At 46.4% G+C, this 15,380-nt stretch overlaps 1 protein-coding gene across 1 annotated transcript; it reads right to left on the bottom strand.

Moving 5' to 3' along the window:
* Positions 1-1,661: 1,661 nt before the first annotated feature.
* LOC130119828 (inositol 1,4,5-trisphosphate receptor-interacting protein-like 2) lies at positions 1,662-6,417 on the bottom strand. The gene is given in 12 exon segments (XM_056288421.1): positions 1,662-2,727; positions 2,729-2,961; positions 2,963-3,049; positions 3,051-3,347; positions 3,349-3,425; positions 3,428-3,592; positions 3,595-3,729; positions 3,854-3,925; positions 3,928-3,994; positions 4,880-5,126; positions 6,190-6,356; positions 6,358-6,417. Coding segments are annotated over 12 exon segments (1,797 nt in total). The 3' UTR covers positions 1,662-2,537.
* Positions 6,418-15,380: the final 8,963 nt, after the last annotated feature.

Here is a 15,380-nt window from a genome sequence, read left to right as displayed (position 1 = left end):
CCTCACAGCAATAAGGTCCTGGGTTCGAACCCCGGGATTGTCCAACCTTGGGGGTCATCCCAGGTCATTCTCTGTGTGGAGTTTGCATGTTCTCCCCGTGTCCGCGGTGGGTTTCCTCTGGGTGCTCCAGTTTCCTCCCACCGTCAGAAAGACATGCATGTTAGGGTTAATACTCCTGTCTGTGCCCTTGAGCAAGGCATGGCGAGAAGAACTGGAGTTGGTCCCAGGCGCTTGCACGGTGGCTGCCCACTGCTGCTGGGTGCACAGCTAGGACGGGTTAAATCCCTGCGGGGATCAATAAGGTATCCACCCACCAACCCATCCATTTATTTCCTCTGTGTGTGTATGCGCGTGTGTGTGTGTTCTGGTTGAATTCACCATCCCTGGGATGTTTTTTTTCTAATATAATTTTGTCCCCCTTTTTCTCCCCAATTGTATCCGGCCAATTACCCCACTCATCCGAGCCGTCCCGGTCGCTGCTCCACCCCCTTCTGTCGATCCGGGGAGGGCTGCAGACTACCACATGTCTCCCCCAATAACATGTGGCCAGCCACTTCTTTTCACCTGACAGTGAGGAGTTTCGCCAGGGGGACATAGCACGTGGGAGGATAACACTATTCCCCCAGTTCCCTCCCACCCAAACAGGTGCCCCGACTGACCAGAGGAGGCGCTAGTGCCGCGACCAGGACACATACCCACATAATAATAATAATAATAATAATAATAATAATAATAATAAATCAATCTTATATAGCACTTTTCTAGTACTCAAAGCCGCTTTACAAAAATGGAGTGAAACCAGACAACAGATGAACATAACACAGACATACAGGGGTGGATGGAAAGGGGGCTACGAGAGGGAGAAGCGGCAGCCACACACGACGCCAGCAGTACTCTCCCACTTGGACAGATACAAAGGGAAAGAAAAACAAGCATCATAAATCACATAAATCACAGATGCAGGTCAAGCGCTCAGTCCCCAGCCTGCCCCAGACCAGGGCTGTATGAGCGGACGGCTCACATCGGCTTCCCACCCACAGACGACGGCCAGTTGCGTCTGTAGGGACGCCCAACCAAGCCGAGGGTAGGGTAACACGGGGATTCAAATCGGTGATCCCGTGTTGGTAGGCAACGGAATAGACTGCCACATCACCCGGACGCCCCAATCCCTGAAGTGTTTCTTGCTTGTGGCATGACATAGTTTCAGTTCACTGGGTCTTCCTGACTTTTCAGACTCTAACTATTCAGAAACAAATTTTTTTTTTTTTTTAATTCCGAGTAAATCTCAGATCCATCCATCCACTATCTGAACTGCTTATCCTGCTCTCAGGGTCACAGGGATGCGGAGCTTATCCCAGCAGTCATTGGGTGGCAGGTGGGGAGACACCCTGGACAGGATGCCAGTCCATCACAGGGTCCACACACACACACACACACACACACACACACACACACACACACACCTAAGGACAATTTAGTAGTATATACATACTATACATACATCAGTATAACTGACATATTACAGCATGAGTGTATATCATGTCAAGTGCAGGCCAGTAGAAGGACACAACTGTAGTAGCAGATATCAATGAGAGTATAAGTGATTCATATTCTCTAGAATGTGCTGATATTCAGTTTAAGAATCCACAACAACGTAAGGTTTTTGAGACTTTCCTTCTGTGAAGAGTGTGAAACTTGCACAATAAATACAAAGTAATGTATTTTTTGGATTAAATTAGTTTTCAATCACACTAATTTACATCCCGAATGCCTCCCAACCTCCCAGTTGGCTGAAAATCTGTTTATCATAAGAGTGGGCCCAGTTGGTTCAATAGGTGTGAGTATGGAAGTACCTGGGGCCAGTGTTTGCCTCTCCTTACAGTGGACTGAACATTTTTGATGTTACCCAGGTAGACAAGCATAAAACTGCAAATGCAAAGGGATTAATTCATTTTTCTAAATTTGACCTTTGATGTCGCACAGTCAAATGAAAAAGTGAGGTTTGTAACTGTGTGATCCATAAAATGCATGCATAAATGGAAAAAAGAATGCAATTTTTTTGATTGCATTTGCATTTTCACTGAAATTGAAATGTGTGACATTTTCTATGAAGCCAGTGTTTATAACCCACTAAGCACTACTCGTTTATAATGTACTATATACCCATGAGGTACAATGTATATTTATAATGTGTTACATTTCTTAAGGCCCAATAGTGAATTAGAAGTAATTATGAGCCAATTGTCTATAAATCTTTATAAATTTATATCTTTATAAATCTAATATAAAATAATCTAAATTCAAATCTTTATACAGTTTGTCTTAAGACTTGTTGATAAATTCATTCATAAATAACTACTGCGTTTCACTGATAATGTCCTCACACATTATAAGTATAGTACATTTTAGGTACACTCATATTAGCTTATAAAGCAAGGGTTTCACAGAAAGTGTCACCAATTTCACTTCCCCACAGACTTACACACACACACACACACACACACACACACACACACACACACACACACACACCCACATCAGCAAAGTACCTTTCCTAAGTTAGGCCAATACAAACCTATACTCCTATATACTACTGAAATGTGTTTTGAGTGTGTCAGTCCATCTTGTGGTGTTGGCAGTGTCCATGGCCTGAGCTTCTGAGCCCTGTTACGCCTACTCTGTGGTCGACTCAGCCGGATCAGCCGGTGAAGGTGGGTCCAGACATAGCAAGACGTCTGACACCAGGTCCAGAGATGCTGGTGGGATCCCTGCCCAGAGGTTGCCTCCTAAATTCCATGACACACACCATAGCCTCCTTGACAAGTTTGGGAGAACCACAGAGTCCGGCAGTAGGCTGGTGGTGCTCTCACCTCCTAAGAAGAGATGAGCCACGGCTCGTCTCTGGAGGAGATCCCGGAGGCTCCGAATCAGGTCGTCCATTCGCGCCACCATCTGTTGCTCTCTCCCAGGCCTCTGGGGGAGTGCTGAGCATTCGCCTGAGCCAGGCAGTCTTCAAGATGTAAGAAGAGAGCACGGACCTCCACAGTGTCGCCCCCCTGGCTGTCCAGAGCCTGGCCTCCAAGGTTGCAGATGGCCTGATGAGCTGGAGGCACTTCAATGTGACATGAGGCTTGAGGGGCCCGTGCTCTCAGCCAGCCGAGGAGCCGCTGCTCATGGCGAGGGAAGTAGAGCGTCCACAGGTCTCTCTCTTCAAGAGTCTTTGTCTCTGACGTGGAGACTTGGTGTGTGTCGGCGGGGACAAGATAAAGGCTGTCATTGAGAGACATGGCAGGGAGCAGGCGTATCACCATGGAAATGTGGCAGCAAACGTGATCAGAGCGCGGGGTGTAGGTGCAGCTGCACATTTTGGTTTGACGGTGTAAGAATCAGCGTGCAGCACTGTTCATAGGGGTACCGCACAGTCTCAAACAACGCTGGACAGCCGAGTAGAACCAGCCGAGAACAGACTTTGGGCTCAGTCTGCAGGTTCTGTTTCTTAATCCAACAGATGACTTCCCCACGGGCGCTTGAGGGTGAAGCCGTAGAAAGGTATCAGCGAAAGGCCGGTGTTTGTGGACCCACTCCTCATTAGGGGGACCTCCAAGCTGCACTTTAGAACTGGCGCCGAGTCCTCTTGCTCCTCTTTTCCATCCTCCTCTTTTCTCAACATTAGATCATTCTCCCCATCGTCCTCCTTCTCTTCCACTTTTGTCTCCTCTTTCTTTTCTCCTTCAATGTGGGCCCACCCTTGTGGCGCTTGCTTTGCCTCCTCCTGGCTTCTCTGGCTGAGGCCATTTTCACCTCCCCCTTCCTGCCCTCTCTCTCTCCTTGCCTCCTTTTTTTCTGCCATTACCCTGTGCCCTCTTTTCCATCCACCATTTCCTTTCCATCAAAAGTCTGGGATCTAGCTTTAGCCCCTGTGGACTCTAAGCGGCACAAGAATGTCAAAGCAGTCTGGAGAGCCAACCTTGTGTTCTTCATATGAGCTGCCAACCTGGAGTGGGAGGAAGACATAAACACATGTTTGATCAAAAAAGCGAGATACTTTTTTTTTTTTGCCCATAATACATGGTATAGTTACCAAATGTGCTATAGTTTCTCTTAGGATGGTCCACCAAGCCAACCAGTTAAAATGTATATTGTCTCTGATAAAGTATCAAGGTGCCAAGCAAAGTTTCCGGCAAATTTGACCATATATGTTTCCTGTTATTCCATGAGTATTGTGTGATAAACATCATAATGATATGGATATAGAAGTAAAGAGCAGGGCGTCTGGTGGTCTATTCCACTGCCTACCAACGCGGGGATCGCCGGTTTGAATCCCCGTATTACCTCCGGCTTAGTCGGGCATCCCTACAGACACAATTGGCCGTGTCTCAGGTGGGAAGCCAGATATAGATGTGTGTCCTGGTCGCTGCACTAGCACCTCCTCTGGTCAGTCGGGGCGCCTGCTCAGGGTGGACGGGGAACCGGGGGAATAGCGTGATCCTCCACGGACTACATCCCCCTGGTGAAACTACTCACTGTCAGGTGAAAAGAAGCGATTGGCGATTCCACATGTATCAAAGGAGGCATGTGCAGCCCTCCCCAGACCAGCAGAGGGGGTGGAGCAGCAACCGGGACAGATCGGAAGAGTGGGGTAATTGGCCAAGTACAATGGGGGGGGGATCAAAAAAAAAAACTACTATAATTTAAATATCAACTTAAATGTGCTTAACACAACAAAGCACTGTGAAACATAATGCCTTATTTCACTGTTACAGTAGTTATAATATCCGGATAACAGAATTTTTAGGAAAATTTGTTTATGTTTCTGTGAACATTTTAGTATTTTGTTCATGAGATAGCTTTGGTCATCCTTGCACCCTTCAACACCAACCTGTAAGAAGTCTCCTCTGAAAGCCAAGGAGGAGTCTGGGGGCACATTGGCACGGCCGGCCCTCACCAGGTCGCCTACAAGTTTGGCCACATTGGCTTTGCTGTGGCCTACCACGTGAGGGGAGAGACGCACCCAGCGGTTGTAGTAGTCCTCCAGGAGCTCGTGCCGAGAAGCGTTTGATTTTGGAAGACTATCCGTGAGCTCCAAATTTGATTTTGCAGGCCTCCCTGGTTGAGAGGAGCAGTACCTAATGACAATGATCATCAAGACATTGAGGAAACATGGGGAGGACATGTAAGACATAAGCCAGACTTTACTCACACATTCAGCTGCCCTCACAGAGATATATATATATATATATAGCCTTTTTTCCGAAACCGTCAATGGTGTTGTGAATGCAACACCAATGAGGGGCGGAATATCAACACGGACACAGGAAAAAAGATTTTAATACATTACAGTACAGGCCTGTTTCAGGCATATATATATATATGTATATATATATATATATATATATATATATATATAGTGCTATGACATTTCAAAGAGTGGACTGTATGTATCGACACTTCCTGCTTCTGTTCAAGTTAACATAGGGAAAAGATTTGCTGCACGGATGCATTGATTTTCATCAAGCATAGCATGAAATTGTGAATATCTTGCTGGTTTGAAAAGGAATTTGTTCTCTCATTCATCAGGAAGTAAAAGTGAATGAGTCCATTTCAAACAAAGCGGGAAGAGAAACTTGAGAATCTGCTTTACGGGCGTGTGTGTACTGTTCGAATGGTAGTATGTTTTTGCACTGGGTGTTTGTTGCAGATATTCATAATGCCAAAACTCTGCAATGCAACATTTAAAATAAGGACTGCTGCTGCTGTGCACATATGAGATTAATGCAATTCAGTTGAATTATGAGGGAGTATTTCAATGAGAGGTGATACTTCTTTATCAAGATATTGGGGAGCTGTAACCGGGCAAGAATTTGTATAGTATGATTTCTATTCAATCCAGTTCATGTAATAAAAAAAGCAGTCCTCTACTCCCCAAAACAATTTCTAAAAAGAATGGCATCTTAATGGCAACAAAATTACATTTAAAGATGCAGTGACATTGGCTATGCGTTGGCTGGCTATAGCAGCACTTCACATAATATATCCCTCTACGCAAACAGGCCTTAACCTTCGATGCTCTGCATAGATGCACTCAGCAAATTTGCATTAAATGAAATAAATCCCTGTATCAGTCTCCAACAAGTTCATCTTAAAGCACAATCTCAAGTGTACAAATACAGTAGTGTGGATGATAGCTACCTGATGAAGAGCAGGCAAAGTGCAATAGCCAGGAGGAGTTTGGTGAGGGACAATATGAGGACCAAACGACTCGGTTGGGAGCAGCCCTCTGCTCCCAGTTCATTGCCTGAGTCGGGGCTCAGCTCTGGACTTCGTCTGTGACTGATGTGGTGGAGAACCACCAAGCCTTGTCAGCACACACGTGAAGACAGGCCAAAAGACCCTGAGGTTTAATGTATAGACATTCATTATCCTCTCTCCCTCCTCCTCTTTTCTCCCCCACTTCTGTCCAATTGCTTTCGCACCCCCTCTGTTCTTTTTGTGTCTTCCTCTTCCCGTTTTCTTTAGACTGTATGTCTCGGCTCAGGTGATGACAACGTATGGTTGTGGGTTGGGAGATGATTTGTTGAAGTTTAACCCATTTCAGCACCCATTCAAGTAGATGTAGCCAAACTCCACGTCCCTCTCTTCGCTCGCCTCCCTTTTCTCTGTTTCTACTCTCGTTATCTTTACTCCTGTTCTCTGATTAGCTTAGCTTTTCTTCTGTCCCGCTTTTTTGCCACCCTTCGTCCCAGGGCACATTGTCAGATTGTCCTCATTCAGCATTGGAAGGACATGGTTTGTGGCTCTGTGTCTTGAAGCTCCACCAGCACGACCGCCAAGTTTCCTCCTGTTTCTGTAATGCTCACAAAAAAAAGCAGAAGTTGGCCTATTTTTGTGTATTTCCTCTTTAATTGAAGCTGCATGCTTTGGGCTCGGGGTATGCCCTCGCCACTCATACACAAAGTTTGAAAAACCCCTCTGCTCTCAGTACCCCTCCCTCGTTCTCTCTAATAAAAACTTCCCAGCCAGTTTTTTCTTTTTCCGTCTTCTCCCACTCTCCATCTATTTTTTCACATTGTTCTCTCTCTCTCTCTCTCTCTCTCTCTCTCTCTCTCTCTCTCTCTCTCTCTCTCTCTCTCTCTCTCTCTCTCTCTCTCTCTCTCTCTCTCTCTCTCTCTCTCTCTCTCTCTCTCTCTCTCTCTCTCTCTCTCTCTCTCTCTCTCTCTCTCTCTCTCTCTCTCTCTCTCTGTCTCTCTCTCTGGCTCTGTCTCTCCTTCAGTCCATGTATCTGTACTGGTGTGGGTCCCAGTCCCACACAGTGAGCTAAGAGGAAATGCCAAACTCTTGAGAGAGGAATTTCAACGTTTGAGGAGGAGGAGGAGGGAGAAACAAGGGAGGCAGAGAAATGACTGTCTGTGTTTTTACATTTTCCTCCCCTCCCATTCTCTTAAAGAGACAATGGCACTTTTTTTATTTGAGATTCAACTCTATCTATCCATCTATCTATCTCTCTATCTATCTGAACTGTGAAGTGCTGATCTCAAGAAACCAAATTTATTTATTTTTTTCCCCAGTTATTATTTATAGACATTTTAAGGATTATATGACCCTCCATTCCTGTCATTATGTATATATCCAGACACAGGTGTGTATGGCTACATACATGAACGACACTTGAATGACACTTCAAAAGTCAAATTATTAAAAAACTCATATTAAAAACTAATAAAAACTAATAAATTAATTAAAAAATTAAGAAATTTTAAAATTAAAAATTTGAAGTCAAATTAGGTTACCTGACTGATATAACTGCCTGTGTCAGGAGAGATGGCTTCGTATTTTATATCATATTGTGTACCCCCAGTCTCACAATGTTAGAACAACAATTATTTAATGTCTTATTAGAAAAATTAATTTGGTAAAAGTTTGTGATCTGGCATTTATCAGGCTCCTAAATATTGGGGAGCAAAGCACTTACAATAGCCTATCTAAGGAAAAAATAAACGGAGCACATTTTCTTCTACACCAGGCATTTGACATGTTTCTCGTTGTCCCTGGCAACTTCAGTGACACCGTATTGATCTTGACGCTTGCCACAATATCAGTTTTACTATCACAGAGCAGACACACAGGGCAGACTGCTCGGGCCAGACGGTGATTGCAGAGAATCCACCAGGCCTGTTCCAGCACCGCTAGGCCAGGCAAGCATAGCCCAATAGTAATTGCTGCTTCCCCGAGTGTACATTGGCGATCAAGCAAAAAAACAACTCACCCAACACAGCCAGAAGTGATGGAGGATAGAGGAAACATGTGCACGTCCATGCCACTGACTTATGAGTCGTGACGTTTGTCTCAGACTGGGCTGGGAGCTGTCAACACAGTCAGATAAAGCTTTATAGTGGGCTTGTGACTGAAAGGCTGGCCATTTATAATCCATGGACTGACTCCAAGAATATGGCTGGGGAAACGTGAACAAGCACCCCCCCCCCCACACACACACACACACAAAACACACACACACACACACACACACACACACACACACACACACACACACACACACACACACACACACACACACACACACACACACACACACACACACACACTCTTAAACAAATCTTGCCAACAGGATTGTGTGAGGATTGCGTGTGGTTGTAGTATTGGGCAGCTCCCAGGTGTGGATACGTGTAACTCCTTAAAGCAACATGTGGGTGAATAACAGACATGTGTGTGTTTACTTGAGTTACCATGGCAAAAATTAGTCATTATCATGTAAGTGTAGGTATCCCTCTTTAAGTTGGGCAATCCTTTTTTAAACTGCATACTTTATTGGAAACAGCACTTAGGGACCGATGACCCTAAAACCATTTCCCTGACTAGTGGCGATCACATTAATTTGGTCAAAATGGACAGACTTTCATAGCATTAGTTTCGATGTCTCACTATGGGGAAGGCTCAGCGTTTTCGGTTTTTACTGATTTTCACCGAAAAATACCCAGATTTTTTAAAAGGAGCAAATCGGTTTAAACTGATTTTCACCTGGATTTAATGTTTCCACGGATCCAAAGGTTCTTCCTGTTCGTGTGAGGTTTTCCAGTGTCCTCTTGTGGTGAAATTCAGTATGCTGGATGGCTTTGAAAAATAAAAACCGAAAAGGCTGAGCCTTGACTATGGGATATGCTCCCACGTGTATTTACCATGGATGTATTATAGTAGAACCAGACACTGGATCTAAAAATGGCGCCAGTTCATTCCTATGAGAATTGCTCGCCTGGCGCATATGCCGAAAAAGTTTCTGGCTTCCGGGTTACTTCCAGGTACACGGGGCCCACTGAATAAGCACAGTAATATGACTCTCATCATCCCTCTAGGCTATGAGAATGAGCGAACCGCGTTCAGGACCCGGCACTGTGCATTCATGAATGCTATGCTAGCAGACTTCATGGATGCATAATAAGACTACTACGGGACTTACTTTGGACTTGAAACCATGGATGTATTTATACAAACAGCAAAAAGAAAAAAAAAAGAAAACAATTACATTCGAAACAAAGTTTAACAAGTGACCAATAAATGTGCCGCAAAATCACAAACTCAAATATCTTGATGTGTGAAAGATAAGGCTCAACTTTGTGTCATTTATTCACCTTTACCTTTTATGAACTTTTGATGGCAGCTGACTCTGGGCACTTAATTATACTTGTCCTCCTTGATCTGAGTGCAGCCTTCGATACCATCTCACACAACATCCTCCTAGAAAGATTAGCTTTCACTGGAATAACTGGCACCCCCCTTGACTGGTTTAGATCATATCTCTCTGGCCGCACTCAGTTTGTCCAACTTAAAAATTTGAGATCACAGTCCTTTCCTGTTACTACCGGTGTTCTCCAGGGCTCTGTATTGGGACCCCTCCTATTTATTATTTACCTACTACCTCTTGACCACATTTTCAGGATTCAATTTCACTGCTACGAGGATGACACCCAGCTTTATCTATCCACCAAACCTACCTCCACTCTTCCGTCCACTTCTCTTTCTGACTGCTTACTAGAAATTAAATCCTGGTTTTCATACCACTTCCTCAAACTTAACAGTGATAAAACTGAGGTCCTTTTAGTTGGCACTAAATCTACTTTGGCCAAAACTGATAGTTTTTCTCTTACTATTGACAATTCTATAGTTCCCCCATCGCCTCAGGTTAATTAAGAGTCTGGGTGTCATCCTGGACAACACGTTATCTTTTGAAGCCCGCATCAACAATGTTACTCGGTCTGCATACTTCCACCTACGCAATATTAATCGTCTTCGGCCGTCACTTACACCTAAAAGCACAACCTTACTCACTCACACCTGGTTACATCCCGTATTGACTACTGTAATTCTATCCGCTTTGGTCTTACCCTCAAGTGTCTTCATAAGCTTCAATAGGTCCAGAATTCAGCTGCCCATATCATTACCAGAACTCCTTCCATAGATCATATCACTCCTGATCTTCGGCAACTCCATTGGCTACCTGTTATATACCGTATTGACTTCAAGATCCTACTTCTCACCTTTAAGACCCTTAATAACTTAGCTCCTTCATATCTTTCCGAACTCATTCATAGCCGCACACCCTCCCACACTCTCAGATCCTCTTCTGCTCTCCAACTCTCTACACCATCGGCCCACTTGACTACCATGGGGACTAGAGCCTTCAGTCGTTTGCCGCCCGCCTATGGAACTCTCTCCCACAAGAAATTCACAACATTGATTCTCTTTCAACCTTCAAATCCCATCTCAAAATGTACCTTTTCGAACTGGCATATTCAGTCTGATCCACACTTCATTGAGTTTTGCGCAGATGTTGATTTTATACTTATCTGTTGTGTTAACTTTTTATTGTCTATCCTGCTTTGTTTTGATTTCACGCTGTCTGATACAGTGCTGCTTGTTTGTTTTTTTTTACTGTGTTCAGTAAGGTGTCCTTGAGTGTTTTGAAAGGCGCCCACAAATAAAATGCATTATTATTAATATTATTATTATTATTAATATTATCATTATTATTATTGTTCATCCGAACATTCATTCATTCATCCATTCATTCATTCATCATCAGCCGCTTCTCCGGGGTCAGGTCGCGATGGCAACAAACTAAGTAGGGCACTCCAGACGTCCCTCTCCCCAGTAACGCCCTTCAGCGCCTTCTGTGGGATTCCAAGGCATTCCCAGGCCAGATTGGACATGTAGTCCTCCAAGTGAGTTCTGGGTCTAACCCGGAGTCTCCTCCCAGTTGGCTGTGCCCGGTAAACCTCCAAAGGAAGGCGTCAAGGAGGCATCCTAATCAGATGCCTGAATCACCTCAACTGGCTCCTTTCAACGCGAAGGAGCAGCGGCTCTACTCCAAGCTCCTTCCGGATGTCTGAGCACAGTCACCCTACGCAGGAAACTCGTTTCAGCTGCTTGTATCCACGATCTCACCCTTTCGGTCACTACCCAAAGCTCATGGCCATAGGTGAGGGTTGGAACGAAGATTGACTGATAAATTGAGAGCTTTGTCTTCTGGCTCAGCTCCTTCTTCATCACAATGGTCCGGTACAACATCCACATTACTGCTGATGCTGCACCAATCCGCCTGTCAATCTCCCGCTCCATCCTACCCTCACTCCTGAACAAGACCCCGAGATACTTGAACTCCTTCACTTGAGGCAACAACTCATCCCCGACCCAGAGGGAGCAATCCACCATTTTCTGGCCTAGGACTTGGAGGTGCTGACTCTCATCCCAGCCATTTCACACTCAGCTGCAAACCGCCCCAGTGCACACTGGAGGTCGCGTTCTGATGAAGCCAACAAAACCACATCATCTGCGAAGAGCAGAGATGCAATTCTGAGGTTCCCAAAATGGACACACTCCTCACCTTGGCTGCGCCTTGAGATCCTGTCCATGAATATCACAAACAGAATCGGAGACAAAGGACAACCTTGGCGGAGTCCAACACTCACCAAAAACGTGTTTGACTTTGTGCCGAGAATGCGGACACAGTTCTCACTTTGGTTATACATGGACTGGATGGCTTATAGCAACTGCCCCGGTACTCCATACTCCCGCAGTACCCCCCACAGAGGGCCCCGGGGTACACGGTCGTAAGCCCTCTGCAAGTCCACAAAGCACATGTAGACTGGTTGGTCAAACTCCCATGCCCCTCTCAGCACTTCCGCAAGGGTAAAGAGTTGGTCCGTTGTTCCACAGCCAGGACAGAATCTGCATTGTTCCTCCTGGATCCGAGTTTCAACAATCGGTCGGAGCCTCCTTTCCAGCACCATATAGTAGACTTTTCCAGGGAGGCTGAGCAATGTGATTCCCCGATATTTGGAGCACACCTCCGGTCCCCGTTTTTGAATATGGGAACCACCACCCCAGTCTGCCACTCCACAGGTACTGTCCCCGACCTCCATGCGACACTGAAGAGGTGTGCCAACCAAGACAGCCCAACAATGTCCAGAGCCTTCAGCATCTCAGGGCGAATCTCATCCACACCTGGTGCCTTGCCACCGAGGAGCTTTTTAACTACCTCAGAGACCTCTGCCAGGGATATGGATGGGGCTTCCCCAGAGTCTTCAGACTCTACCTCCTCCACTGAGGACGTGTTAGCCGGGTTCAGGAGCTCCTCAAAGTGTTCTTTCCACCGCTCGACAACATCCCCAGTCTAGGTCAACAGTTCCTCTCCCCGGCTGAACACAGCCTGAGTCAAGCCTTGCTTCCCCTTCCTGAGTCACCGGATGGTTTACCAGAACTTCCTTGAGACCAACCAAAAGTCCTCCTCCATAGCCTCACGAACTCCTCCCACACCTGAGTTTTTGCTTCCGCGACTGCCAAAGTGGCAGCCCTTCTGGCCTCCCGGTACCTGTCTGCTGCTTCAGGAGACCCCTGGGCCAACCAAGTCCGAAAGGCCTCCTTCTTCAGCCTGACGGCTTCCCTCACCACCGGTGTCCACCAGCGGGTTAATAGGTTGCCGCCTCGACAGGCACCGATGAACTTATGACCTCGGCTCCTGCCTGCCACATCTACAACAGAGGCTTTGAACATGGCCCACTCAGACTCCATGTCGCCAGCCTCCCTCGGGATACATGAGAACCTCTTCTGGAGGTAGGAGTTGAAGACCTCACGGACAGGGGCCTCCGCCAGACGTTCCCAGTTCACCCTCACTACATGTTTGGGTTTGCCAGGTCTGTCCGGCAGCCTTCCCCACCATCTGATCCAACTCACCACCAGGTGGTGATCAGTTGACAGCTCTGCTCCTCTCTTCACCTGAGTGTCCAAAACATACAGCCGCAGTCTGATGAGATGACCACAAAGTCTATCACTGATCTTTGGCCTACGGTGTTCTGGTACCAAGTACACTGTTAAACAAACACTGTTCATCCGAACAGCGTTTGTTTAACCTAGCAAAGATCCTCATTCCCGAGACGCAACATGACCGCACGTAGAGTGCTCGTACACAGCCGTGATGTCATGCAGGGGGAAAAAATTAATTTTCAGGGCTTTGGAAAATTTTTAAAAAGATTAAAACCCCATGGCTTAAAAATATACAATACAAAGAGTAATAATTGACCATGATTATAGCCACAGGTGTCCTGTTAACAGTTTTACAGGAGTCTCTTTTACAATGGTGGTCTAGGGGGAAAATGCTTTTGGGCCGCAGGGGATTTTTTTGCTGCAATACTGCAAGTGACCACTGGAAAAAATGTGGCTGCAAGGCTGAGCGGCAGTGCGGTATCAAGTTCTACTATATTACATCCATGGTATTCACAGAAACGCTTGTACCATTACGCCAGCCCTGATTGGCTAGCAGTCATGATGTATGCGTCAGGGCCCCGAGCCTTATATATGACTGACGTAGCGTCACTCGTCATTCAATCACCTCTTCTTGCTTTAGAAGTAAGCTGCTCGGGCATCCGGGTAGCATAGTGGTCTATTCCGTTGCCTATCAACACGGGGATCGCTGGATCGAATCTCCATGTTGCCTCCAGCTTGGTCGGGCGTCCCTACAGACACCATTGGCCATGTCTACGGGTGGGAAGCCGGATGTGGGTATGTGTCCTGGTCGCTGCAGTAGCGCCTCCTCTAGTTGGTCGGGGCGCCTGTTCAGGGGGGAGGGGAACTGGGAGAATAGCGTGATCATCCCATGCGCTACGTACCTCTGGCGAAACTCCTCACTGTCAGGTGAAAAGAAGTGGCTGGCGACTCCACATGTATCAAAGGAGGCATGTGGTAGTCTGCAGCCCTTCCAAGAGCGGCAGAGGAGGTGGAACAGTGACAAGGACGGCTCGGAAGAGTGGGGTAATTGGCCGGATACAATTGGGGTGAAAAAATCAGAAAAAAAAGTAAGCTACTCTCACCCGTATTTAAGCTGACTAGCTAAACTTTCCTCAGACTGGAGTGAATACCTCTGTCGCTGGACACTAGCCACTGGGATACTGGTACAACTGCCTTCACCATGGTTTTTTACTCTGGCCTGTCCCCAAACAGCAGACTATGTCTGCTTCTACAAGCCTGCTAGTACGTTAACTTTGCTACTCCAAGCAAGCTAACAATACTGGGAACCTGCGGCCCCCTCACCGCTTGCCCATCATTGGAGCTAGCTAACGAGATTATCGCTCCAGATAATTATTTTAAATTTAGAACGCCTGCTAAATGGATACAGCTGCCAAGCTGCTTCCCACCTTGGAGCAAGGTGATTCTGCCGCCTGTGCACCTGCAGAATCAAAATTTCGAGCAAAGACACACACCAGGGGCCCCATGTATCAATCGTTACTATGGGTAAATTTGTGCGTACACATCCATGGGATTTTTTATTAGAGACCAGTGTAGAACCTGGGTAACTCCTGAATTTAGACACCAACTGGCTAACACTGATGTCTTTGCAGGCCTGGGTGATTGCTCGTTGCAAGAGGTAGACAATAGATGTTAGGAGGAAGGAATTACAATTAACCGTCACGCAAATGACCACTACAAATTACAAATAACCATCACGCAAATAACCACTAATTACAAATAACCATCTTGAGGGTTAAAAAATTCCATGGGTGTGTACGCACAAATTTGTCCGTAGTAACGATTGATACATGAGGCCCCTGCTCCGCGTGTCTCGGGCTGTCAGCCGCTGTCAGTAACCTCGGCTCGTGCGCTCACAGCGCTCACTTCAGAGCGAAGAGCTTCCGCCGAAGACTAGCCTGGCCTCTCGGATAAGGACCCTATTCTCACCGCCCCCACCCCCGAGGAAACCCAGCTCGGTGTGGTTGAGGAGAACGGAGAATCAGAGGGCGAAGATTTTCTGGTGTCGGAGGAAGACGACGAGGGTAGTTTTTCCTTCGTTCCCCTGGCACAGATTCCCAGCTCTCCAT

This window comes from Lampris incognitus, chromosome 10, assembly GCF_029633865.1.
Source record: "Lampris incognitus isolate fLamInc1 chromosome 10, fLamInc1.hap2, whole genome shotgun sequence".
Classification (NCBI taxonomy): Eukaryota; Metazoa; Chordata; class Actinopteri; order Lampriformes; family Lampridae; genus Lampris; species Lampris incognitus.
Note: the sequence above shows the minus strand (reverse complement) of the source record. Positions and strands in the feature narration are given on the sequence as shown.